Source organism: Manacus vitellinus, unplaced genomic scaffold (genome assembly GCF_001715985.3).
Source record: "Manacus vitellinus isolate BGI_N305 unplaced genomic scaffold, ASM171598v3 scaffold_26_pilon, whole genome shotgun sequence".
NCBI lineage: Eukaryota > Metazoa > Chordata > Aves > Passeriformes > Pipridae > Manacus > Manacus vitellinus.
The window spans coordinates 7,469,165-7,496,935 of record NW_021939960.1 but is presented as its reverse complement, the minus strand read 5'-3'; the positions used below and the strand labels follow the sequence as shown (position 1 = coordinate 7,496,935).

At 52.2% G+C, this 27,771-nt stretch overlaps 3 protein-coding genes across 3 annotated transcripts in view; 2 read left to right on the top strand and 1 right to left on the bottom strand.

Moving 5' to 3' along the window:
- The window catches only part of LOC103765753 (peroxidasin), a 42,374-nt gene extending 40,514 nt beyond the window's left edge, over positions 1-1,860 (top strand). The window contains exon 23 of the mRNA XM_008932709.3: positions 381-1,860. The gene's annotated coding sequence lies outside the window, so the exon portion shown is untranslated. The remainder of the gene's footprint in view (positions 1-380) is intronic.
- A 1,905-nt stretch (positions 1,861-3,765) lies between these two features.
- On the top strand, positions 3,766-11,044 carry LOC103766033 (tyrosine-protein kinase Srms). Its single transcript, XM_018074017.2, has 8 exons — positions 3,766-4,121; positions 6,380-6,501; positions 7,326-7,492; positions 8,408-8,546; positions 8,985-9,143; positions 10,067-10,248; positions 10,401-10,557; positions 10,833-11,044. The coding sequence occupies exons 1-8, from the start codon at positions 3,766-3,768 to the stop codon at positions 11,024-11,026; spliced, it is 1,476 nt and encodes a 491-aa protein (XP_017929506.2). The 3' UTR covers positions 11,027-11,044.
- Positions 11,045-16,648: 5,604 nt separating this feature from the next.
- Positions 16,649-19,334, bottom strand: PPDPF (pancreatic progenitor cell differentiation and proliferation factor). The gene is made up of 5 exons (XM_008932721.4): positions 19,252-19,334; positions 18,318-18,406; positions 17,459-17,533; positions 17,206-17,302; positions 16,649-16,997 (listed from the first exon to the last, which is right to left on the bottom strand). Exons 2-5 carry the CDS (start codon positions 18,370-18,372, stop codon positions 16,886-16,888), a joined length of 339 nt encoding a protein of 112 aa, XP_008930969.2. The 5' UTR covers positions 18,373-18,406; positions 19,252-19,334; the 3' UTR covers positions 16,649-16,885.
- Positions 19,335-27,771: the final 8,437 nt, after the last annotated feature.

Below are 27,771 nucleotides of genomic sequence, written 5' to 3'. Positions count from 1 at the left end.
GATGACAGGATGGGGCAAGCAAAGGTTGGTCTGTGCTGATAATCTCAGCAGAAAGCAGAAGGAGAAGCCTAAAGGCTGGCCACAGTTTTCCAGCATAATTAGGTGTGTTGGTCCCTATAGATTTTCCAGTCAGTGATTCTGCTTTACAAGTGTGACATAGAGTGCAGTGTGACATATGAGTTGGCTTTTCCTTGCTATCATTTCAGATCCTTGAAAAGCACTCTAGGGTTTACGGGGTCCCTGAAAAGTATTACTGTGGGTTTAAAGGGTTTTCCTGCTGCAGTCCTACATGCTCCAGACCAGCCAAGCACTGCACAAACAGCTCTCTCTGCCTCCAGCTGCCTCCCACAGAGCTTTTCTGCTTTCTTGTGCCATTTCAGGTGCCCTGTGACCTGCACTCCTGCTCTCCACCAGCCACTCCAACCCACTCCTATAGGGCTCAGAAAGCCACCACAAGACCCCACGAAGCTCTGCCTCCTCTCACACCTCCTGTGCCACTCCCCATCCCCGGACCACTGTACTTTTGCCTGTATTGAACCCTCTGCACTGACTGTCCATGAGCCCCTCAGCCCCTGGATCCTTCCTGCCTCTGTCAGCCTCCTGGGGATGGGCTCTGCCCTGGATGGTGACAACCCAGAGTCTGCCAAGATGCCTCTTTCTTCCACAACCCCCAGGGGAATGGAGACTAATTGAAGTTGCTTTAGTGCCCCTTTTCTGCTCCTCTTCCCACGCACCACTGTCGTCACCCACCACATGTCTGAAAATTCCTATGGGCACCCAACTGAACCAATTTATTAAGAGGCAAAACCTTCCTCAAACACACTGTGGTGTCAGGAAATGTCTGGAGAAATCAGGAAAAAAAGAAAAGATAAATAAACAGGAAGCCCAAACCCCCATCCATCTTCTGATGCCATCAGAAAGACCAAGTGGAACCTCAGGACTGGGTTTGGACTGGGCTTGCAGTCCCTGCCAGCAGTGAGGAAGTGACCCAAAGCCCAGGGAAGTCTTCTGGATGGTTGGATGCTTCAGGACAGGGTGCCAGGCATGGTGTGGCTGCCCACAATCACCCTCTGTGCTTTGCCAGTCATTGGTGACAAGTGGCACATCCTTGGTTACGTGACCCCTCGAGTGACCTACTGTTACATGTCCAATGTCCAAAAGCATTTTCCTCAGCATGACCTGCATTCCCCAGCTCTCTGCCCCTTTCAGAGTTTAATTGGAATTATGTTTCTCTTCCTTTTTTTTCCCTCCCAAAAGGCTCTTTGCTGGAAGATGTATTTCAAGTGTAAACGTAACAGGACCTGGAACAGAACCTCAGCTAATTAGATGTAATGGGCACTCTCATTAGTGGAGGGGAGCTGCTGGTTTCTGTCAATTAGGCTGGCAGGACACGCTGTAGTGTTTGACACATGGGTGAATGCAAAGTGCTGTTTGTGTTTATGGCTCCCAGGTGCTCTGCAACCAAACCAGGACTGTGCAGCCAGATCTACAGCACACGTCTTCTGGTTTCATTGCTCTTTGGAGGTGCTTTTTAGTGGTGCTAGAACTCAAGTCCCTGTGTATCCACCACAGCCCCAAATCTGTGGACAGATTGGTTTTTAATACCTCCTTGTAAGCTGGTCACGGGGACTTGAAGATAAAATACTTGATCCATCAGATATCTGTGCCTTCCTTATCTTTCTCACTTTTCCTGTGTCCTCCCACCTGCCTTCCCACAGCACGAGGACCAGAAACTTCTATGAACGTGCTTTTTCTTCTTTTCTTTTTTAATTTTATTTTTAGGTGTTTTATAGTACCAAAGGGGATTTAAAGCAGCAGGAATGCTCCTGGAACTTAAGAGGAAAATAAAAAGAAGATACTAGAAAGTGGTCGTGATTTATCATCTCTTTCCTGGCGTGGGACTGAGCCATGCATGTGTGCCCTGTGCAGACAGAGGTTTGCAGGGATGAGTCTGTGTTGTGCATGTCTGGTAGGTTCAGCTCAGAGGCAGTATTTAGTCCTCAGGGATGTTTGTCATTTTGAAGTACTCTTTCATTTAGGTGCAAATCAACATCCAAAGCCTTGCGTGTTATAAATCAGCTGCACTTGTCTATCACTTGTACCACTAGAGAATCTAATCTGGCAAAGGTCAATAAAGGTAAATCAGTCTCCAGTCTCCTGCACACCAGAAGTCCTCTTTCTAAACAGTAAGGCATAGACATTCCATGCTGGATCTTATCAGCAATGCATAACCAAGCAGCCTATTTTGCTCCTGATGGAGCGTGACATGAGGAGCAGACTTGTCACAAGTGCTGCAGAAGGACAGCAGAGGGGATGTCCCTTCCCTTTGGGTTGCAAGTCCTTCTGTGCTCCATCCCCAGTTCCCTTCCTAATGCTTAGGTGGGAAAAATGCACAGAAACATTACACATCCCTGTGTGGCACCGAGGGCAAGGCATTTTTGCAGGTTGTTTGGCCATTATGGGACACCCAGGATGCAGGACACAGCAGATCTAGAGTTGCTGGCCCAGGGATGGGTTCAGCTAGTTCCTCATACACCACCCAGTTGCAGTCTGCAGCCCAGACCCCTACAATTAACTTCTTGTATTTCTTTTTGAGCAGCCTCTTTCAAATCCCAACTACACACCCAAAATGAGCTACCCAGACCAACTGCAAGAAGAGTAGGATCAAAATAATGGTCTCAGAGCCAGGAGTGGATTTACCAGGCACAAAACTCCCACTAATTAGATGGAACAGTTAAATGACAAAGTCCAGTCAGGGGTTGGGGGGTTGCAGTTGGGATTTCTCCCCAGAGCAGTGATGTTCAGGTTGCTTCAGGAAGATGTGAGGGGGGAATCTGTCCCTTGGCTGATGGCTGTGGTTGGAGCATGTCAGTGTCTGAGTGTGACCAGCTCTGGGGGAGGGTGGGTGTGCTGACACATCTGGAGCTGGGGGTTGTGTGCCAGGGCTCAGCTCTGGATGCTTGCAGGTGCCTGAGGCTGATCCAACCCCTGCATCAGGCAAGGACCTTCCGAGACTGGACAGGACCCACCTCTGGTGGAGGCTGAGCCAGCAGCAGATCCCAGTGGAACTGGGAAGGGGATTCCCTAGAGGTCCTGTGCAAGGGGGAATTAGTGGGAGGAGGCAAATATTTTAGTGTGGGAGGTCATTGTAGACCAAACGAAGAAAGGATCCTGTGTTATAAACCCCACAATATCCACCCAGGAAATATCCAAACACTTCAGATCTCTTCTGAAGTTATTTCCTTAATTCTGTTTTAACTCCCGCGCGTTTGCAGATGCAATTATTGTCCTATGGAAAAAAGAAAATATCCTCCCTCACAAGTGAGATGAAGAATATTAGCTGGAGTCAGCCACTTGTGACAAGAGCTGCTTGAACAACAGAGAGCTGTGTTTATGGTGCTCTGGTAACAAGCAAAGAGCACACTTTAAAATAATTAATAGATAAAACAACAGCCGTTCTCCTTCTTCGAGAGCGGCGAGCCCTGCTCCAGCTGTGCCCGTCTCCCAGATGTGCCCGTGGGTCTGAGCGTGGGACTCCTGCCTGCAGACTCATCCCGCCTGCAGACTCGTCTCACCAGATGAACCAGTTTCACTTTCAGAAATAGGAAGTTCGCCGGGAAGGGCCGGCGAGCGCCCAGACGCGTGCGAAGAACGCGGGGCGGCAGGATGAGCTGCCCGGCCGGCGGCATGAGCCCGGGATCACCCCTTCCTCCGGCCCCCCGAAGCGCGGTGGCATAGCCCACCGCACCCACCGCATCACCGGGGATGGAGCAGTTCGTCAGGAAGCGCTTGAGCTTCCTGACATCCTTCTGGAACAAGCTCCGTCCCCGTGCCGTGACGGAGAGCTGCTCCCTGGGGTATCTTGGTTCTGATTCCGTTTCGCTGCACTCGGAGCCGAACTCCATTTCCTTCATCCCCAAGTCTTCTCTCTGTATCGCTTTATACGCTTTCACAGCCCGGAGCTCCGAGGAACTGAGCGTAAGCGCAGGGGACAAACTGCGTGTGCTCAGAGAAGAGGGGGAGTACGTGTTAGCCCGGCGGCTGCTGGGGGAGCCGGCCATGGGCTACGTCCCTGCTGCCTACGTGGCCAACCTCAGCCAGGGCACCTCAGCTCACCGCCCGTAAGTATCCGATGCTCTGGATCCCTAGGGGGATGGGGCTGGACCAGGGTAGCGCATCCCTGTGCAGGGAAAGGCAACGCTCATTCTCCGCAGCGATGGGGACAACGAGCTCCTCGTCCCCTGCTTTTGCCATCAGTGGTGCTGGGACTGAGCGGGGTTCTACCTTGCCCTGGGCATCCCGGTCCTGGAACTCCTGCAGCTCCTGGTAGTGTGGTGGAGAGGTATTCGGCACAGCAAGCGAGATTTGGGGAATGTGCCAAGGGGAAGAGGTGCCGGTGCCCCTTCCCGGCCGCATCACCCTCGCACAGGATGGGGTGTTTCTGGGCTGGGATGCGGTGTCGGGGTGGGCACAGGTTGCAGCTATGGTGCCAAATAAACAGGCTGCTCTCCCTCTAGTCCTGCATTAAAGGGGAGGCAGCAGGGAGGGAGGGAGGGAGTGAGCTGGGAAAACTTGTACCTGAGCCCTGCCAGCTCCAAAGGGCTCGGGAGCATGGGAGGAAGCAGTTTCGGTTGGTACAAGCCAGGAAGCCCAGAGATGTGTAGGGCCAAGATGTAGTGCTGCTGCTGCTGCCATCTGGCTCCTGCTTATCTGGAGCTGGGGGCTTCCTCCCTGTCGGTGCCTCTCCCAGCCGACACGGAGCTCGGGGTGATATCTCAGCCTTCTGTCAGCTGGGGAAAGCCCAGGCTCATTGTTGCATAAGGCAGCCTGGTCCCGACACGTCGGGCAAAGCGCCCCGAGACACTGCTGTTCCCTCTGCTCCTGGCCCTGAGTCACGCCGAGTGCCAGGGAGCGCAGGGCTGGGGCGGGTGTGTCCCTGGAGACCCCTGCGCTGGCCCTGTGCTGTGTGAGCGGGGGTGAAAGAGAGGAGCGGGAGAAGCCTGGGAAGGGTCCCCAGTGCGAAGAGGCAATGCTGGCAGCCGGTGGGATGGGAGAGACCTTCCCTGCGTGAGCTTTGAGGGGACAGTTGGACAGGCTACAGCGGAGCATGTGTGTTTGTGTGCACATGTATGTGTTTGTGTGCACATGTATGTGTTTGTGTGCACATATATGTGTTTGCACGTGTGTGTGTGTTTGCGTGCCCGTGTGTGTGCACCAGCCGTGCACAGCTGGTGCCCAGCCCCGTCCCGAGGACAGGGGTGAGGAGGATGCCGAGGCTGGGAGGGCGGATGGCAGTAAGGAGCACGCAGACTCCGCGGAGCCGCAGGTCGGAGCTGGGTGGTAATTTGTGCAGCTGCTGTAACCCCATCACTTATAATTTCCTGCACGGCTTCTCAGACGCTGGCGATCCCAGCTAATGACGAAACCTTCAGCTTCTCACGTCTTGGTTGCCTTAGGCTGGATGGGGTTCCACACGCTCCCGTGCATCCCGCTGCATCGGGACGCAACCAGCCAACCTGCCTGTCCTTGATGGGGAGTCAGTGATGAATCTCAGTGCTGTGACACATCAGAGGGGTTTGGCTGGTTCTCCCATCCTCCCCCCGGCTTGGTGCTGTGAAGTCCCCAACCAGCACTACCAGATGTTTTTACTGATGCCATTTCCTCATGGGCTTAGAGCTGTTTCTGTCTGTAAACCGCAGGTCAAGAAGTGCAAAGTGATCCTGTGCCTGCAGGTGTTGCTCTCGTGGCAGGACACAGGTATAACCCCACCAGAGCATCCTGCACACAGCACCAGGTGGTTGTTGCTTCATTCACCACAGGCTGTCGGCCAAGGTGCTGCACTGAGCCACGGGCACAAACCTCCTGGGTTTGGGATGGGGCTGAGACCTGGACAGCTCAATACAGTGGTGTTCAGACACTGATGGAGGAAATGCCCCATCCCTGGCAGTGTTCAAAGCCAGGTGGGATGGGGCATTGAGCAACCTGGTCTAGTGGAAGGCATCCCTGTCCATGGCAAGAGGGGTGGAGTGAGATGAGTTTTAAGGTCCCTTCCAACCCAAACCATTCTTGGATTCTCTGATTCTATGAAATGGTTTGCAGTCAGTGAGCTGCAATAAACTGCAGCAAGTGCCTGCAGAACCTACTCAATGAAACAGCCCTGATGCAGTCAGCCACATTTACAGGTTCTAAGACATGGACTGGCTGCTGTGCCACTGGCTTGGTGGCTGCAAGGATGAGCCACCTGACATCCCAAAAAGTGGGATCCCAGGAGCTACTCCCCCTCCCTGGCTCAGAAGGTGCAGGATGCCCTGTTATGGATGCAGCTCCATCCATGCACCATCCCCTTACACTGCACTGACCCCTCTGCTCTGCTCCCCAGCTGGTACTTCAGCAGGATTAGCCGAAACGAAGCGGAACAGCTCCTCCTCTCGCCTCCCAACCAGCACGGCTCCTTCCTTGTCCGGGACAGTGAGAGCAGCAAGGGCGAATACTCTCTCTCAGGTGACTTTGTGGCAATTATCCAGAGAAAATTAGCACAGGGAAAGGAACCAGTTCCTTAAGGCAGCTCCTGGCTTGGTCAGCACGGGGTGAAAAACAAGGGAATAAGTTTAAAGCACTTTTCAGCACCTTGTTGAAGTGAACCAGCTGCTTTCTGAGAGCACAGAGCTAACAGAGAAGGGCTGGATTGCAGAATTACTGCGGTAAAGGAAAGTGTGTGGCTCCCATCCGGGGTAGGAAAGCTGTAAACATTTCCCTGCGACTTAATGATGGTGTCATGGCACTAACTCCCAGGATTTCATTCCAACAGCTTTTGTCATCCGAGGTTGTTTAAAAATATGCTGCCACTCCAGATTATCAGAGCCTGGGCTGCACAGACCAAAATCTGAATTCAGAGGGGTTTGGACCAGGCAGTGCTGTTACAGTCTGGTCCTATCCACATAAAAGCAATCCTGAGAAATTCATGGCAAACCCCCCATCCCACTCAGGCTGTGGGAGTCCCAGCTGCCACTGGTTTATCCACCTTGAGCAGCTCTGCTGCTCTCTGAGCACGCCATTTCCACAGAAAATAATCCCTAATAAAAAACCATCACCTCTGTGGTCCAAAGGAGCCCAGCTCACCCACGGGCAGGAGTCCTCTGAGCCAGGAGTTGGGAAGAGAAGGGATGCGGGGATTGGGATATAACACTCCAGGGGCGAGTTGTGTTGCTTCAGGATGATTAAAAGACTGGGTGTCTGGAAAGGAGAGAGGGTGAAGTCAGCAGGAAGGTGGGAAGGAGCTGTTGATTGCATGAGTTGAGTTTTCCCCAACCTGGGCTTCCCCACAGTGCGCAACCACACCAAGGTCAGCCACTTCCGAATCTGCAAGAGCCCCAGGGGCAACCTCTACATCCAGAAGGGACACCCCTTCCCCAACATGGAGGAGCTCCTCGCCTTCTACATGGAGCACTGGAAGGTCATCCAGAGCCCTCTGCTGCAGCCCTGCAGCCCCGCGGTGCGTACGCCAGTGGCACGGAGCAGCCCGGCTCCCAGGGATGAGCAGGATGGAAAAAAGGAAAGAAAGACTAGGGAAAATAGAAATAATTACTCTGTCCATTTGGGATTTGAGCTTTATTAAACTAAATTTAAAGCCCACCTTTAGCGTTGCTGCCAGCATCACCTTTTATCAGCCACGCCAAGGCTGGGCATGGCATTTCTATGGATTTTTGACAGGGAAAAATTAACAGAATCTTCTGAAATGTCTTCTCCATCTCAAAGACTAGAAACCAAGTTGTTACAAATCCCTTCAATACTGATTCTGGAAATACCTGTGCTTCCATTTTTTTCCTGAAAATATAAGACCTACACATTGCTTTTATATAGTTTTCATACCAATTAGTGTGGCACTCATAAATCTAATTACAGTATTAATCCCAAATTGCCAACTCATTTCCTGATTAGAATTCCATCCACTGATTACGACTTAGAAATAGCAATTAAACATGTGAATAATCCAAGAGTGAAACTGAAAGGTGTAGTATAAAAGAAATACCTAATGAGCTGAAGTCTAAATCAGCCATATTACGCAATAATATTAATTTAATTATTTTTATTTATTTGTGGAAATGGAAAAAAGCCACTTTTGAAGGCTGATTAGGAGTGAATTATGACTTGAACTCCTGATATTTTGTGTAGTCTCCCAAATCTCCCCCTTGCACACTTGGGGGAGGAGGGGTCAGGCAGATGATGCCCCATGTGCTTTGTGAACTTTTAGCAGAGGGAAAAGCAATGCTCGGGCTGCAACCCCTGTGCACACAGATGGGGCAGCATCATGTCCTGTTCTGTGGGCCACCAAAAGCTGGTGCAGGCTCCACAGCAGGTCCTGCCTGGCTGGCTGCTCCAAGAGTGTCATTCCATGTCCATTTGGCAGACCCCCCCTGAGAGGGATGGCTGGGAGCGCCCGCGCTGGGAGTTCACCCTGCGGAGGAAGCTGGGAGAGGGCTACTTCGGAGAGGTGTGGGAAGGGCTGTGGAGGAACACGGTGCCAGTGGCCATCAAGATCATAAAAGGTACGTGGAGAATCAGATGTTAACAGCGGCCAGCTGGGTCTGTCCTTCACTGCCACATCAGTCACACTCTTTTGTTTCCTCATCCTCTTGGTCACTGTGACTGTTTAATCAGGCAAATTATGGTAGGACCTGGCAAGGAGCCGCTGAACTGTTTCTATGGGCAGACCTAAGCTTGGGCTGCATCACTATAAAATGGCTGCAGTCAGTGGGTTTGGGATCATGTCAAGTCAAATGGGTTTGTGACAATGGGATGCAATGCCCCATGGAAAATGTCTCTTGGCTGTTTGGGTCTGAGACACAGTTTGTGCAGACATAAGCTTTGAAGGCAGGGGTGGGCTGCAGGGAGGAAAAAGGTCCTTATCCAAGTTGGGGGTGCTGAGGTGCCAACAGCCACGTGAGACAGTAGCTCACAATGGCCGTGTTGGCTTTCTCACCCAGCTGACATGAAAGCAGAAGACTTCACCAAGGAGATTCAGAACCTGAAGCGCCTGAGGCACGAGAAGCTGATCCAGCTGCACGCTGTCTGCTCGCTGGATGAGCCCGTGTACATCATCACTGAGCTCATGCGCAAAGGCAACCTCCACAGCTACCTCAACAGTGAGTACCGTGCCACGCCACGGGGAGAGGGCTCCTGGGGCACTGCTGGTCTGGGGGTGCTTTCTGTGCCCTGTGAATCTGAATGGGGACCCTAAGAGAGCACCAGTCTGGTTTTGGTCCTTTTTAGATTAGTGGTAACACAGATCAATCCATGGGCACTTGATGGAGACGGTCTTGGGTGACCCCAAGACCCAAAAACATGGTGTCCATGTGGGCTGGGTCCATATCAGCCCCTGGGAGCCCAAGAATGCTGGTAGGGACCTTCATTTCTCCTTCTTTACCCACCCATGGTCTACCTGCTCCCACCAGTGCACACAAATCCTACTGCTGTGCTTGGGCAACTCCACCTTCTTTGGGAATGAAATGGCCAAACCTCCCCATGGGTTTGTTCATGTGCAGAGCTCATAAGAGGCCATGATCCACTCATCATCCTACCATCAGGTTATTTTTCTTGGCCTTTCTTTTCCTGATGCAGTAATCAGTCTTGAAAGGAAACAACTGCTCCCACTGAGACCTGTTTTTCTACTGGGTACAACTCCTCCCACCCACACTGGCCTCGTTTTTGGTTGGGGCTCCAGAAGCATTTGGTGCTGGAGGAGCTGGAGCTCACAGGCACAACAGGTTGAGAAGCCTGGTGGGAGATTTGCATGGCAGAAGGTCACCTTTACCTTTGAACAAGACATGAATCTGTTGCATCTTTGTTGCAGCACGTGGTGCCTTTCAGAGCTCCATTCCTGAGGAGCACATGGCTGTGCTGAACTTCCCAAACAGTACCACCAGGACAGTTAGCCAGGACCTCCAGTTCGAGGTTTTACATGCTCCCCTAGTCCCACATTGCCAGCACAGGGTCTCCCTCCAAACCAGAACACCCAGAACAGATGTTGGTAGATTGCCCCCAACTCTTGGATCATCTGGATTAATAGGTCCTGAAGGGAAGTCCCTGGGCACCTCCCACCTGCTCAACATCGCCTGCCAAGTGGCAGATGGGATGAGGTACCTGGAGGAGAAGCACATTGTCCACCGGGATCTGGCAGCCCGAAACATCCTGGTGGGAGAGGAACTCACCTGCAAAATTGCTGATTTTGGACTTGCCCGGCTCCTCAAGGTCAGTCCCATTACCCTGGGCCACCAAGCTGCCCTGTGCTGCAGCTGTTCCCTGCCATCCTCTTTCCCAATCTGCAGCTCCAGCAAAGCCCCAAAAGCAGTCTCTGTGTTGATCATCCCATCCCTCATGTCCCATCTCCCATTGCTTTTCAGGATGACATTTATTCCACCAGCAGCAGCACTAAAATCCCAGTGAAGTGGACAGCCCCAGAGGCAGCCAACTACCGCACCTACTCCCTCAAGTCCGATGTCTGGTCCTACGGGATTCTGCTCTATGAAGTCTTCACATATGGACAGATCCCGTATGAAGGTAGGGCTGCCAGCACACTCCTGTGCCCTCCATCCACGTGCTGGGCAGCTTGCCCATGGTCCCCAAGAGCCAATGTGTCATGAATTATTGTACTGTCCCTTCCACAAGGGATGTGGAAGCAGCTCCTGGAGCATGAGCAAGTTATTGTCCACTCTAGGCATGGTTTACAGGGATTTGCTGTGGTTGTAGAGTGGGTGCAGGAGCTGGGGGAAGGAAGGTCATATGGGCTGGAGGATCTCCCACATCCTTCAGGGCAATCTTCTCCTTCTTTGCAGGGATGACAAACCAAGAAACTGTACGGCAAATCACCAGGGGCTACCGCCTTCCCCGGCCCAGCTCCTGCCCTCCTGAGATCTACAGCATCATGCTGGAATGCTGGAGTGGGAACACGGAGGAGCGTCCCACCTTCCTGGCCCTGCGGGAGAAGCTGGGCTTCATCTACAGAAGGCTGCTCAGCTCCCTCTCCTGAGGGACCCCTTCCCACCATCCTTCCTGCACAAGACCCTCCAGGCCAGCTCTTGCCAAGAAGTTCCTTTCTGATAGTTTGCCCTTTGACAGGGCTACAAGGAAAGCACATCCCCCCCAAAAACAGTCCATGGTCCCTCGCAGTCAGGATGCAGGGAGGTGGCAAAGGGAAAAGGCAATGAGTTGTGGAGAACTCATTGCCAGCACTTGGCTGTGTAGCAGTCTGGAGAAGCCCCGTGGTAGCAGAGGCATCACCCAGAGTTTACATCTTCATTCAGCCAGTAGGGTGGGAGGTCCCTGCCACTCCCCACACCAACATGAAGGTTTGCAGTTCATGTTCAGCTGTGGCTCCCCTTGATTTTTCTTGTAGTGTGTGTCCGGTGTATTTATCAATAAATGTGTGTGCATCCATCCGTGGGAGTCCTCACAGGGCACTGCTGGATGCTCTGTCCATACCACACTGCTCTGCTCCCTCCCAGGAATCATAGATTGATTTGGGATGGAAGGGATCTTCATGGTTCATCTTGTTCCAACCCCCCTGCCATGAGCAACAACACTTTTCACTAAACCAAGTTGCTCCAAGCCCCTTCCAAGCTGGATGTGAACACTTTCAGGGATGGGTTCAAGGAACCCATCAAGGATAGATTCAAGGAAGCAATGGTTTGCAACCAGTCCCACTCTTGGAACCACAGATATAACCATTCTTTTGTCTCTTTGGACTCTGTTCATCCAGGTACACCCTAAACCCCAGTGTGCCTCTGCCAGCCCTTTCCCAGCCAGCAGCTCTGCTTGCCCTGAGAACCCTGCACAGGCAGCTCCTCTCTGGGCTGCTCTGCTCTGGATCCTTGTCTCACTCACCATCATGTGTTAATTCCAAGAAAAATATATGTTTGGGATAAATTATCTAATGTCTTCTTATCCCAGGTGCAGGCAGGGAAGGTAAAACTGCTTCACTCAAAAGAGAGTTTTGCTCTTTACCCCACCCTTGGTGCAAAGCCAGGAGATGATCCCACCACCCCCAGCTCCTCACTGATCCCAGGGCACAGCATTACAGGGCAACCTTGAGCCTCTGGTCCCTCCCAAGCCGGGGGAGCATTTGCTCCGGCCAAGTCCCTGTTGCCCATCCTGCCCATGCACACTCCCAGAGGCCAGGCTGTCCTTGGCAGCAGTGGAAGGACTCATGGAAAAGCAGCACTGGGAGCAATGCCAAGACTCCAGACTGGTGCAGGCAGCCTCTCCAGGGTGACCTGAGTGAGGCTGCTCGAGCACTAACACACTCATGGCACTGGTGGCAGGAGCACGAAGTGCTGTGGGTGAAAGGCAGCTGGCACTGAATTCCTCCTGATGAGCCTATTTTGCCTGTTTGCAGGTGGCTGCTGGGACTGAGCCAACAGCTGTGTTGGAATTTATAAAGTTAATAAAGTTTATGCAACGCTCCCCACGCCTGGGCAGTGTCCGTGCTGTGTGGAACGGCGGAAACAAGTCTGGCTGTTAATTGAGCAAGTCTCAGTGCACGAGGGGCCTGGAAAGGGGAGGAAGGAATGTGGTTTAGGGGAGGGATGAATCCTGCTCTGCTCATGCTTCCGAGCGAGGGTGAGGCGGTTGCTGAGCCCACGGAACTGCAGCCGTGCCCTGGGAAGGCGGCAGCTCCCGGTTCGAGTGTTCCCGGGTGGAAAAAGCAACAGGTTGGGTTTGGACACGGTTGCAAGAGGAAACCCTAATTTGTACAAGGATTTTTCAGCCTGATCAAACACTTGAGCAGAGAGAACACCTATGCACAGTCAGGTCCTGCAAGAAAATAAAGACCGATGCTGTGTCTTGCAGGTGAGGAGTTCATGGCACACCGAGGAAGGGCAGGGACACCTGTGGCACAGGCACAGTGGGGCTGCTGCAGCATAGAATCATAGAAAGATTTGGGTTGGAAAGGACCTTCAAGACCACCTTATTCCAACCTTGTTGCCGTGGGCAGGAACACCTTCCACTAGACCAGGTTGCAGAAATAGGAAGACATTCAATTTGCAGGTCTGGTTGCCACCAGATGGAGCTCAAAAATAAGCAGGAGGAGAAGGGTGTGCATGGGGTGACGGGGTGCTGGGGCTGGCACAGGGCGATGGGGTTGGTGTGGGACACCGTGGTCCATGGTGGGATACCTGGAGAGGCCAGTGGGGCTGGCAGGGCTGCAGGCAGCCTCCTGCCTGCACCAGCTCATCAGACACATGGCTCCAAAACAGCTCACTCAGCTGCTGCAGTGACCTGATGGGGATGTGGAGCAGGGAAATGGGGGCATCATGACACGGTGCTGCCCACAGCAGCTTTTCTTTCCTCCTCCTCCTGCTCCTCTGCTGCATGAAAAGCTGATCCATTACCTGGGTTTGCCCTCCAGCACAGTCTGCTGGGTTTTGGCATTTCTCCGAGTCATTATTTGCTTTCTAAAAGTAGACAGAGTTGGTGGGGGTGGGGGGGAGCCCAAATTTTCCCATCTGCTCTCAGGATCCCAGCCTGGGCTGGGCACTGCAGCTCCCCCCAAAACTGGACCAGGCTTTTCCTTAAATCCACTGCACAAAGGCAGGGATGGTGTGGCCCCAGTCTTTCACGGACCCCTCTGGAGAGGGCACTGCAAATCCTGCTGTTACAGCCATTCTGCTGCTCTGTTTGCAGCCTGGCATGTGCCCTGTTTGTGCATTCAAGGATTGGAGCCTTGACCCAATGGCATGTGGAAACAGTGTCAGGCTAATGCAAGGTCTTTGAGCTGCACAGCTCATTTCTATTTTTAAGATCCCACATCAGCCTTTGAAGGGCAAGGGGGAAGCAAAACTGTTGGAGGAAAAAAGAAAACAACAAAACAACCCCAAGCAGCAAGAGGCAGGGAATGAAAGGAAATATTTCTCACCAGAGGCAACGAGGTGGTACAAGGGGCACTGCAAGGGATTAGAGTGAGCACAAACCTGGGAGTTTTTGACCAAGTTTGCGAGTTAATCAAAAGTCAAAACACCTCTGGGGGAGCAGAGGGGGGATGACAATCTCAGTGGAGTTGGTGCCATGGGAGATGGCATTGCCCCTCTGATAGCAAGCCCTGTGGAAAGAGGGAGGATGATTAGGGAGGGGTATAGTGTATGGGAAACCCCTTTGCTTGTCTTGTTTCTACTGCTGTGTCTCTCTTGCTGTCTCACCACAGCAGGCAGCACAATGACACAAGACACAGGAAGTCAGCTGGAATCATAGAATTGCTGGGATTGGAAAAATCTGCTGATATCATTTCGTCCAACCATTCCCCAGCACTGCCAATCCCACCTCTAACCCACATCCCCAAGTGCCACATCGACAGGTCTTTTAAATCCCTCCAGGGATGGTGGCTCCACTGCCCTGGGCAGCCTGTTCTCATGCTTGATAATTCTTTCAGTGAGGAAATTTGTCCTGATATCCAATCCAAACCTCCCCAGCACAATCTGAGGCCATTTCATAGAATTGTGGAGGGAGAGTTTTCTCTCATCACTTGTTACTTGGGAAAAGAGACCGACACCCACAGCAGTGGAGATGGAAAGAGAACAAAAATAAACTTGCCTGGCTGTCAGATGCTTTTCCTAAATATGTCTGAATGCTGTGGAGGTGCAAGAAAGGCACTAAAAGCCTTTCAAGCCCAAGCAAACAAGGCAGTGCCAAAGGCTTTGCTCTCAGCAGTACCACGAAGCTGCCTGGGAGCACATCTGGGGGGCTGTTCCTGTTTCTTCAGTCCCACCAGAGAAGGAGTCTGAGTCTGTGACACTTTACAGACATTCAGAAAAACACCCTTTAATTCAGCAGGGGTTTTCCAGGCAGTTTTACTCCACTGGACAGGGAGCCATGAGCATAAGGGCAGCCACAGGCAGGTTCTGCAGTCACTGCTGTAAATCCAACATGATCAGTGTGCCCAGCTGAAAAGCAGGGGTGCAGGATTGGTACCTGTGCTCTGCCACTTCCTCCCCTGGGTGCCTGGGGATAGTTGTTGGGCTTGACCCTCACTGATCACGAGACCAAAAAGCAAATACAGCAATATTGACTTTACCTTTGTGTGTCCACACTGTAATCTGCAGGCTTGGAAAAAAAATGTGGGGCTTCTGCTGGGAACCAGCAGTTGAGGAGACTCTGCTGCTGCCCTGAGGCATCTCGAGGGTGAGCAGCACCCAAAAGGGTTTGCTGAGACAAAGAAGGCCCTGGAGCAGTGCCACAGCCATGCTTTCCAGCTTGCCAGCCAGACAAAAAGCCTTGTCTTGTCTTACTCAGAAAGGATTTATTTTTGCTTGATTTTCCTGTGTTCTGGGAAGTTTAAAGGCTGCCATGTGCCTCTTGTGATACACAGCCCCCTGCACACAAGTGGAGCCACCCCACAGACAGCAGTTTGCCTCCTGGCTGGAAGTTGCATCATATCAGTTGTGGGGTGATGTGTTGCTGTGGACATGGGGGTCACCCACAGGGTGCTGGCAACCTCCAAGGTCCAAACTGTGTGCCTAAGGCTGCTGGGACCCTCCATGGCCATTCCCTTTAGATGCACATGCTTACACAGGGAGAACAGAGGTCCCACTGCTGTCCTGGCCCTTTAAAGGGACAAGGGACACAGACCCTCCGCCCCGAGGACAAGGAGAAGCAGAGCTCAAGGAAAAGCTTACTCAACGCTTTTCCCAACCAGAAACAAGGAACAAAGCGAGAATTGACCTCAGATGCCCCTGCAGCACAGATAGAAAGCACAGCAGCCCGGCCCCCCCTAACCCCCCCTCCCCAGCTGCTCCCTGCCCTCCTCCCTGTCTGCCTCGGGGCACTGGATGGGGAAAAGTCATGGCTTGGGGGTTCCATGACCTCAGCTGCCATCGGGGCTGCAGCACCTGGCGCACACAGGGACAGCCCCACACCTCATGCTGTGGCTGGAAGTAGAGCAGGAAGATTTGGCACCTTTAAATCAAGCTCTGCCAGGGTTTTTCTGCCTCCAGCAGGAACAAAGGTGCTCCCTGGCACGAGCAGGCTCTTGTATTCCCAACTACTAGGCTGATAACAGAAGGATCAAGCAGCCAAGCTGACTAATTCAAGGTAAAAATCAGCCAAAACAGCCTTTAAAGCAGTACAGCACATGGGCCAGCTGGGATCCAGGGCTGCCAAATCCAGTGCACTCCGAGCTGCCACCCACACCACGAGCTCCAGCCTGACATCAAGACCCACAAAATGCACACCCTGAGCAAGCCTCATCTCTCCCCTCACTATGGAAGGCTCACTTTTCCTTCGGTTCCTTCCCCCAGCCCCAACCAGACTGGCTCAGGTCCTGGCACTCACTCCTACCCCTCGAGGCATGAGGGCAGGGCAGCAACGTGCTGAGGGAGCAAAACAAGTTCAAGTGCCAGCAGCGACAGGCTGTGCAGCCAAGTAAGGAGAAAAGGGTGGGGGGAGGCATTTGCAGCATCACCACAGCCCAGCCAGATCCTGCTCACGTACAAAACACACACGGACCGGTGAGTCACACTGGCACGTGATATCCTGCATCACCAGCTCCTGCATTGGAAGCTGTGCTGTGCCCTGGTCCAGCCCCACTGATACCCCCAGCACCCCTCTGCCCTCTCCCCTCCACGCACGAAGAACAACCCAGGGAAAATAACCCACAGAGTTTTAAAAGGCTGCTCAAGTTTATTAGTTGCCATTGCACGGAGTTCAAGGTAATAAAACGTGTTACCAAGTCTGCTTAGTTACACCGGGAAAAGAGTAAAAAGGCTGGTGTGGAATCGTCGGGGTTTGCTGCACTTTTCCATCACGAGGCAGCAGCTTTGCCCTGGAGCAGCCAGCTACTCTACGGGGAGGGGGCTGTGCCCGCCGGATGCGGAGCAGCCGCCGACCCGCTCACGGCTCACACTGAGGGCTCAGAGCTGGGCTCGCTGATGTGGCGCCTCCGTCCCGCGCCCGGGGCTGGCACCGGGCCACAAGTCATCGGTGCTGTTGTCACCCGCAGAGCTCCTGAGCTGCAGGACAGAGCAGAGAGAGGGTCAGGCCGGTGTTGACATGTGGCGTTATGGCTCTGTGCTGACTCCTGCAGCAAAGGGGTGGGTGCTCTGGGCACAGACACGGCCCATGGGGTCAGGATTCACCAAAGGGGGATGCAGCAGGGATGTCCCCAACTGTCCTGGGTGCTGCACTGGTGCTCCCCCCATGTCATCTCAAAACACTCACCTCTGTGGGCACTCCGACACGGTTGTCATGGTCGGGTGAGTCGTCTTCCCAAAGAAGAAGCTGGCCCACCACTGGCCGGGGTCAGACTTGGGCAGGTCTGGGGGACAGTGCATGCCAGGGAAAGTCCAGGTCAGTGCAACCCACGGCCACCCCACTCTCATCTCATGGGAGAGGCTGGGTCACCTCCAGTCAGATTTGCAGAGGAGGGGCTGGGAGCAGAGTCCCCCCCTGAGCCAGGACAGGTGGCACTTACCCAGGGAGTGGGGGGTGACTTCCCCAGAGTACTCTGAGCTGCAGGAGCTGCTGCTGGATGTGGAGCTCAGGCGCCCTATGGAGAAATCATGGCCATCAGAACCACTGCTGCTCCTTGGTCTTGCCATCAGGAGCAAAGCACGACCTTGGTGTGACTGTCCCTAGGTGACACGGCTCAGTCTCATCACTAGCTCACTCCAGTACTTGCCCAGGTTTAGTGCCAGGTCAATAAAAAACACTAGGAAGGGAATACCGATGAGATTCCAAGAGCAGGGACAGGAAAAACACCTGAACACCTCTGCAGGAGAATACCTGCAACCCCAAGGACATCATTTAGTGGCTTTGGAAGGCCTATGCAGATGACTTGAGGCCAAGAGGCTGCAGATTCCTGTGTTCTAGTCCAACGGCTACAAGCCTGTTGCTTGTTTCAGCTCAAGGGGAATCCTTTAGCTCTCTCTGGTTTAAGCAATCCATTAAACCAGAAAGTCTCTGCCAGGAGAGGTACCAGTAGCAACTATTGCCCAGACTGGTTTTGCAGCTCATTTCTATAGCAACAGCGCAAGGTGAAGCCATCACCTCCCCCTCCCTACAACCTTAGCAACAAGTGAAGGTTTGAGATCCCTCACCACCTGGTATGGCTGGGCAGGGGTTGCAGGGCCCAAAGGAGGCTCTGGGCAGCAGGAGGGACACTGCTGGCTGTCCCCTTTTCTCAGCAAAGGCTCACACGGTGCTCCAGCTGAAAGCACAGACCTGAGCTCAGCTCCATCTCTGCTGGAGCCATATCCCCCTAACCCCTGGCAGAGCCCCCAGCCTGCTCCTCTGGCATCCTGAGACCACCCCAGCCCCCAGCCCGCCCTTACTTCTGCGGTAGTTGTGGGTGGCCATGAGCGAGCCACTGGATGGGATGGATGCCATGGCTCTTGATCCTGGTTGCCGTGCAGATCTAAACCTGCGAGCACAGAGGCAGCTGTCAGCACCCCCCTGACCCACACCTGCACCCCAGAAACCTGCAAGGGTGTAAATGGAAACATCGTGGCTTCTGGAGAGATGGGACGTGCAGCCCCGTGCTGGGAACCGTGGTTGGTGCTCGCAGAGTTGCACAGGGATTAAAATCCACAGACCTCTAAGAACTACGTGCAACACAATTCCCTCGTACACAAGCGCCTGCCCAGAGCACAGCCCGGCACATCCGCACAGCCCGGCACATCCGCACAGCCCCTTCCCGACCCCCCGCGGGTGTTTTTCTTGAAGGAATCCAACTCCCCTCCTTGTATCAACAGCTGGAGTTATGAAATCCTTGACGGATGTTGCATAAGGAGCAAAGAAATGTTCAGCTGGGGCACATACTGAGGGTGTTCCAGCACGAGTTTCCAGCCCCAGCCTGCCCTCGGCAGCTTCCCCATCACCCACAGCCGGGACAAGCCTGCCCACCCTTCACCTTTGTTGTGGTTCATTCCAGTTCTGAACTAGAGAGAACTGAACTTTCTCCTCCTTGCACAAAGCACCTTCCTGCCCGGAGCTGACTCTTCCCACAGTCTGACCCCTGCTTTTTCTTCAAGGAAGCTCAAAAAAAAAAAAAAAAAAAAAAAAAAAAAAAAGGGCTCAGGGAAGCCAAGGGTGCCAGATCCCAACAGCTGGAACTGCGTGGGGGACACCACCCGCGAGAAGCAACCTGGCCATCCTTAGCGGGGGACACTGAGGCACGGAGAAGTTTCACCCCAAAGCATCTGAGCGCCAACCCCTCTCGAAGAAAAACCCCCAGATCGCCACGGGCCGCCCCGTTTCCCCCCGCACCTGGGCTGGGCTGTGGGCGGCGGGTCCGCTGGGGTCCGGCGGGGAGGGTGCGGGGTCTGCGTCCGCTCGGTGAGCCCGCACGGCCTGAGCCGCGGCGCTGCCGCTCCGCCCTGGAGCCGAGCTTAAATGCCCTCCGGCCGCGCCCTCCCGCGGGATCCGCCAATCGCCGTGGGGGCGTGGCCGGCCACACCCCTTCCCCGCGGGGGGGAGTGTCGCGATTGTCCACAGAGCGGTGGCTGAAATCTGGTGTGGCGTTAAAAAGACTTCAAAACTGGAGTAAAAGTGAATAAATAAATATGGGTTTGAGGGGTTCTGAGCAGGCTGGGCTGTGTCCGCTTTGGGGGAGAATGTTTTATTTCAGAGGAAAGAGCTTGAAGCAAGGCCAAAGTACAGCCCATACCACAGTCCAACTCCTCCATATTTGGGTACCAGTGCACAGATGCTGTTCCATAAATCACTGGTGGTGCAGGGTGAGAGTCCAAGAGAGCCAAGGCAATGGATGTGTGTATGAGGAAACGTATCCACGTAAGAGGAACACAGAAACTTCACAGAAGATTGCTTTCCGTGTGGAATGGAACTGGGACTGAGAACAAAACTCTCAGAGAGATGCCAGAGCCTTGCAGTGTCTCCACAAAGGCAGTTTGGTACTTGCTGTGTCTGAAGGGTTACTCATTTATTTTTTCCCCAAAAGGCACTCCAGAGCAGAGTGGCTCCTGTGGGCCACTCCTGTGGCCCAGCACACTGGGGGTTTGCAATAAAATTTTACACTTTCAGGTGCAGCCGTGGGGAAACCATTTTTGGAAGGGGATGTTTTAACTATTTTAAGGACTGGGGACAGGAGAGAGCCCATATCCCAGCCTGGGGTGGTTCTGGCACAAACTCTCCATACAACAAGGTTCATTCCTCTCCCAGCCCCAATTTTTCCTATTAATCCTGAGTTATTCGTTAAGCACTGGGGCAAGGAGCCAGAACCAGGGGAGGCAGCGCTGGGTTGCTCCAGGTCATCAATCTCTCTGCCCAGCTCACGGGGCAGCAAAAGGTCCAAGCTATCCTTGGGACTGTGTTTCTCTGCGGGATAGGAGCACCCTGGCATGGGGACATTCCAGGTGACCCATGTCCCCAGATGTCCCCGCCTTACCCAAGAAGAAGGCACCACTGCTGCCACAGCCACTGGGGTGGATGCCATCCCTGGCACAGCCCATGTGCACACTCCCAGGAAATCAGCTGGGATGGCTTCAGGGAGAGCCTTGGCACCACAAGTCTGCAAGCAAATTGTTTATTTTCAAATTCTCCCTCAGAGGTTTAAGAGCCAACACAAGTGCACACATGGTCCAGCTCAGGACCAAGTTCCTCCAGCCGTGCCTCAGTTTCCCCTTTGAGGATACTGACTCAGCGCTTTCTAGGGAAGGATTTGGCTGAAAGTTGTGGTGGACTTTGAATATACAAACACCAACAGGCACGTGGCTGTTTCCATTCCCAGCATTAGGATTTGCTTTTGTGCCGCATGACTGGGTTTGACTGGTGGTTTGTTTTCAAGGTCCTGGCATTCCCAGGCCATTCGCTCCCAGCCCTGCTGGCTGCACACACCATGGAAAGCTCTAGGGCACAGGCTTGGGAGATTTTTCTGGCCCAGAAGGGAAAGATAAGAAGGCTAAAAATTTGATGCTTCAAACCTGAAAAGTCACTTTTGTTTTAGTGAAGCCAGTGTCATTTCCCAGGTTCCTCCTCAATTCCCAAGAGAATTCCTGCCATCCTCAGTTTCTCGAATAATGTACAGAGCAATAAGTGTGTATTGATATAAAGATTATATTCTCTAATGGAGTATATTCTCCCCAGTGGGTACAGGATGGCTGTGTACCCCACTGAGCCTAACCGGGCTAATTGCTTAAATTAATGATAGAGCAGGGATGAGCAACCCTGTCCCAGTCCCTCTGTGTAATAACACCACCTAAACCCATGTCTGGGGCTGCTTTTAAAGGATCAGTTCATTAAGCAGGTAGCACTGGGGGTGTGATGTTGCACCCATAGCCACGGGAGGTGAATCAGGGCTTTGCTGGTTCAGGGGGATCAGTTTCCAGCAAAACATGCCTTGCTCTGCTTTTCATCCCAAAATCAATTCCATTTTGCCTCAATGAAGCAGTGGGAGAAGCATGACTGGGACAAAGCAGCTAGAGGGATTGATGGACCAGCCAGTCTGGTTTCCCAGCACAAAGCCTATTCTGGGTGTGTTGAGAAGACAAAGATATATTTTATTTGTATTGATCAGGAATCAGTGGTTTTAAAGCAAGCAGATGACAAGATTTGGATAGATTTTCTCTTTGTTTTTCCTCTAATTAGAGCCTCTGAGTAGACTGCAACTCTCCCCTCAGTTCTCTTTTCAGCAACGTTTCAGTGTTTTCTTTTTTTTTTTTTTTTTAATCTCGCTTTTGGCTTCTGGCAATTGGCTTTTGTTATCTGCCATTTGTGTGGGCTGTTGGGAAACAACCTTTTGTGTCATTTTGTACTTGGCAGAAATTTCTGGAAGCCAGCAAAGGCTGCGGAACTGAAGGAGCTGCTGCTTCTGGACTCCCTCAGCACTCCTGGGCCATCACCAATGGATGTTTGCTAATGCTGGGGACAATGGGGCACCCCAGTCCCCAGCCAAAGAGGCTTCATGCTGCTACCAGATTCCCTCTAGGGGTGTGACATCTCAATGGCTTCAGGAATTTGGTCCATAGTGAGAAAGTTGCTCAGCAGCCCCTTTCCCACCGTCCTGCACCGGATTGTGCAGGATTTCCTTCCTGGATAAGAAGGCAGCACTTGCTCCCAGCACAGCAGTACAATCACAGAATGGTTTGGGTTGGAAATAACATTAAATCTCATCTCATTCCACTCCCACTGCCATGGGCAGGGACATCTTCCACTAGTCCAGGTTGCTCCAAGCCCCATCGAACCTGGCCTTGAACACTTCCAGGTATGGAGCATTCACAGCTCCTCTGGGCAGACTTGAGCTCTCTACAGTGCTACAGAGCCTGATCCTGCACCACCGAGGGCTTTCCCTGGTTCTCCCTCTGTTGTGGCCCCCTTGCTGCAGAGGAGGGAGCAGGCAGGAGCTGCGCTCAGACTCTGCCCTCCTTTTCTCCCTCCTTCCCTCTTTCTCCGCCTCCTCCTTCTCCTCCTCCTCCTTCTCCGCTGCATTTTCCCGGCTGAGTTACTCAGTGCCAGGTTTGGGATTAGGGCGGCATCCGCCCAGCGCAGGCAGCTGCTGCCACCTATGGATAATAAATACCCAAATTATTCACCCCAGATGCCACATTAGGGCCACCTCCTCTCACCTCCCCTGACAGGGTTGGAGCCAGAGCATCTGTGAAACCAAGCCCATGGTCATGTTGTGACCTGACACAAAATGCCTGGGCACCTTTCCCTGCCTGTACGGGTTTAAATCAGAAAAGGGAATGTCCTGGAAATGCTTTCCTTAGGCACAATGCTTGAGTAGCATATTCTACCTGTCACTTGAAAATCATGCTCTGCCTTTCTGGGATATGTGCAGCAGTGACCCAAGTGCCACCCTGGCAGGAGAATAAACCAAAGCCAGATCTGGGGATGGCACATCCTGTGCCCGCAGTGATGGGAGCAGCTCTGTTGTCTTCACCTGCAGTTCGTGCCAAGGGCTCATTTCCCAGAAGGTACAGGGAATTGGCATCAGGACCCCCCAAAATTCTGACTCTGATCTGAAAATGCACACATTGGTGAAAGAATTAGGTAGAGAGTCACAAACTGTCTGATTTGCCTATGCAAAAGGGACATCTCCAATTTGGAAATGCCAGTGAAGAGAGACGACAGCTGTTCACTGTAATCCAGAGGCTTTCGGTGAACTTGGTCCCTCAAGTTCCTGACTTTTGGTCTCTCTGTTCCTCTAAAATTTGGAAAACCATCTTTCAGAAACCAGCAGCAACACTGAGCAGGATCCATCTCTGCAGAAAACTCTTAGACCAGCATCTCCTTTGTGGGATTGGGGGAGATGTCAACTACCAGTCACTACCATCATATGAAAACAAATTATTCCCTAAAATAAATCCTTGGGCTTTTTGATGGGAGTTGATTCAGCAACAAGTTTTCTCATTAAGTTCTCTGATCCTCATTTCACCCTCTGGATGCATCCAGAGCTTATGCTGCTATCCAGGTATTCCCTTTAACACCTTTACTAAAGCCATTCAAAGATATGGGCAGCCAGGGCTCTTTTCACTCAGTGGCTGTGGCTTTACAGGAAAAGCCATCCCCGGGATTAATCAGGCTTTTCCTAAATGGGAGATGTGCAGAGCTGCCAAAACAAACACATCAATCTGTTGTAGCTTGATACAGCACCAGACAAGCTTTTTATAAACCCAGAGTGGTCCAGGAGCAGCCAGGCATCCTGCAAACAGCCCTAAACCACAGAGCAGAGGTGCCTTATCTCACTTGGGATTGACCTAGATTGGGGTCTGCCCCCTCCTTGGCACACAGGGAGATTTAAGGCATCAGCTTCTCACAGCCCCCACAGATGCTGCATTCAGGCACCAGAAATGTCAGTGTCCATGATGAGATTCATCAAAGTGGTGTTTTTCTCCTTCTCTGGTGGTAAAAGATATTTCAGAGCGTGGAAATGTTCATCCTGGCTGCTTCCCAGAAGGGCAGCAGCTCAGGCTGAGCAGTTTTATCCTCCACAGCCTTGACCCCACAACTCAGCCATTTGGTGGAAAAAGGGGTTCCTGGAGGAGCATTCCCAAGGCACACCTGGAGCCACGTGCTGCCACCCACCCTCAGGATGAATGGGGGCAGTTTTCAAGGCCTTTAGGCATTGTCCCTTCAGCATTGCTGCCTCAGACCACTTTGGACACCCGATGGCTGTGGTTACACCAAAACCTCACTGGGCAGGTCCCAGCAGTGTGAGCATGATGGTGGGTCCTTGGGTGCAGCCTGCCTTGCATGAGATACACTGCTGATCCATCAGGGATGACACCAGACTCCATCCCCAGCTGGTCAAGTGGCTGGAGGGCTTGAACATCTTGTTATCACTTCCAGAGTTTATTTTTAAACCTGTGGCTCCAATTTAAAGGTATCAGAAGCATGCACTGAGTGCAGGACCTCAAAATACTCTCCTGCTCCTCCTTCCCCTGCCTTTCTGTCCCATCACTCCTGTCTTCATTTACCCTCTCCAGACCTACAACATGAGCATGAGCTGAAAATCCTGCTCACATTGAAAGTTCCATGAAATCTACTCGATTCCTGGAAGTGCTCAAGGCCTGGTTGGATGAGACTTTGAGCAACCTGGCCTAGTGGAAGGTGTCCCTGCTCACGGCATGGGGATTGGAATGAGATGAGCTTTAAGGTCTCTTTCAACCCAAACCATTCTGTGAATCCCTAATTCTATCATCTTTTCCTGTTTGTGCCTCGGGCCAGGAGTGCTGCCAGGCAAACACACAGGGAGAGTCATGACACATCAATATGGGGACCTGGAAAGGTTGACCTCAAAGCCAACCCCAGGTAAACATGCCCTAGAAACCCCTGGGACACTCAGAGGGAAATCCCATCCTGTCTTAACACCAGCTAATCTGGGGTTTAACTGAAATGGGAATGCCTGTTTTATGTGCACCGGCAGTCGGGATTCCCATGGGATGCATGTTGTACACACAGGGAGAGGATGGCCAGTGTCTTGGTGTTTTGAGCCTCCACTTTCAGCAGGTGGTAAATGCTGAAAGAACTGAGTCCAAAGCATCCGCAAAGCCTCCAAAGCTGGTGTGGAAGGAGCTGGAAGCCTTACCATCAGAAGAAGAAAACTTAACAGCGTCCACTCTATCCACAAACCGCACTTTAGAGGACAATCTCTGCCCTACCCACCTTTGATCTGCTTTTCTGAAGGCTGTTTCATGAGCCCAGCATGAGACCCTGCATTTCTTCCTTTCAAGGACTGCATCTCTATTGCTTTGCACAGGAAGAAGGAAGAAAATAGCAATTTACAGCTATTCCTGTGTCCAGCCTGAACTTTTCCCCAGTGAGAGCAGAGCTTCTGGAGTGACATCAGGGCTGGCATTCCTCGTGGCTGCCATCTGCCCTGCCCAAAGCCTCACCTTCAGAGGAGACCTGATGCATTTTATAGCAACAAACCCACAAGTACTTAGGGAGTTGAACACGTTATTCCTGGGCAGAAACACCCCCAGTGCAAGGCAAATCCAGGCAGGCAGCCTGGGGTGTTCTCATCCCAGATCCATACAAATTAACAGCACTGTGGATTATTCACTCTCCCAGTCACATCGTGGGGGGGCTCTTTGGGAAAAAAATAAATTCCAGTTATTTTTTCTGGGCAAATGAAAATTTTAGCATAGCTTAAAGCACCAAATCCCAGCCTGGGGTCTGTGGGCTGGGTGGGGTCGAGGTGATGATGAAAGGGGTAAGAGGTACCTGCCATGTATTTGTGCAGCCTGCCCATCCCTTCTGGGGGATGGGGCGCATTTCTATTTTCCTGAGTCACCCTAAATCATTTGGTCATGGTTTTTGGGGTGGGGGAATCAAGCCTAAATATGATGCACAGGAATTGTTTCAGCTGGGACCTGAATCTGGAACCAGATGGATGGAGACAAGGCGCTAAACTTCAACCGCCCTCAGATTCTTCTTGCTCAGGTCTCTGTTATTTTACATGGCTGAATATTTAAGGACAAATTGCCACTGTTTTTCAGAGGGGAAAATGATTGCACTCGGGCGTGACAGTGGAGCTTGGTGGTCCCCAGGGAGCACATGTGTTCAGTGGAACCCTTTTCCCCAGGCGCCGGCCAGACCTGGGCTCAGAGCTGTGGCTTTAAGCTTCTCGGAGGCTGGGGGTAAAGTGGCTTAACAGAGCTGGGATTAGCCAGGTCTGACAGCCCTCTCTCCTACTCAGGTCCTGGACTATTTATAGCCTGATGGGTCGTCAGGCTCTATTTCAGTGCAGAAGAACAGTGCACTGCCTGGTTCTCTTTTTCCTGCCTGGGAAAAGGGGTGAAAATTACAATTCTCTTTACAGGAGAAGGAAAGGAGAGCGGAGAGTTCCATCCCATGCTCACCTGGCCCAGCATCAGAAGGATTTGGATTTCTGTCATCCCCATCTTCACTGGCAAATGCAGCTGTTGCCCTGCTGAGGGCAGTTCCCAGGTTGTCTGCAGCCCTTGTGTAAAAAAGGAGGAGATTATTTATTGGAAAAGCAATAAGATATGGATAGAAAGAATAAGGGGTTTATATAACTCTCCCTCCCACACATTATCACACTTGCTGTCCATCTCCAGCACATCCAGACCTGTGATAACACTGCTACCCCTATCCCAAAACAAGGCTGGGGCAATCCCTTTAAAGACTCTTAGACCCTTCTCTTTGGAAATTTCTTTTTATTTTTTCTGGCATTCAGTACATATTATGTTGTGCAAGGAATGCTAAATAGAAGTAAAAGATAGCTTTACTATCATACTTCTAAGATAATACCAGTAAGCTATATTATTTTTTAAAGCCTCCCTTCCAGCATTAATGAGAGGTCAGGAACATTTTAATCTACATGATGTGTAAGTTTTTAACCCTCAGTCTAGGAAGGTAAGAGTACCTTCCTAAGGGTACCTGATTTAGAGGGTACCCCTCTCCTCCCAGTACCTGTGGGGGCACAGACCTTCTGCACCACTGGCCCCATCAGGGGCAGAGCAAAGGATGTGGTATTTGGTGGCCCTGGGCCCCACTCCAATCCTGGCCCTTCACCCCAAGCTGCCATAAGGGGTCCAAGCCTCACTAGACCAGCACTTCCATAATTTCCCCTGTTTTCCAAGAAGCTCTTCTTTTTATCTCCCTCCACCCCTTGTCTTCCTCCCATCCCTCTATCTCTCCATCTCCCCATCCCTTCATCTCCCTCTCATTTTTCTATCTTCTTGCTCTCCTATCTCTCCATCTTTTATCATCCCACCTTACTCCTATCCCTCTATATTCCATCCTGCTCTTTCCCTCGGATTTCAGTCTTCCATCCCTCCATCTTCCACCCCTCCATCTCTCTCCCACCTCTCCATTTCTCTAATTCCTCCATTTTCCCATCCTTCCACCTTCCTCTCATCCCTCTGTCTTCTATTCTGCTGTTTCCCTCCACATACCCTCCAGTTTCTATTTTCCATTTGTCCTTTCATCTTCCATCCTTCCATTTCTCCCCACTTCTGCATTTCTCCCATTCCTCAATCTTCTTCCCATCCCTCTATCTCAAATCTCTCCATCTCCCTTTCATGCCTTCATCTTTCATCTTTCCTATTTCTCTATCTTTATCCTTCCACCTTCCTCCCATCCCTCTATCTTCCATCTTGCTGCCTCCCTGAATTCAGTTTTCCAACCCTGCATCTTCCCATCCCTTCATCCTCCTCCCACCCCTCTGTCTTCCGTCCTGCTGTCTCCCTTCAACCTTTGCTTCCATCCTGCTGTCTCCCTCTGACTCCAGTCTTCCATCCTTACATCTTCCCATCCCTCCATCCCTTCCACCCCTCCATCTCTCCCCCACCTCTCCCATAC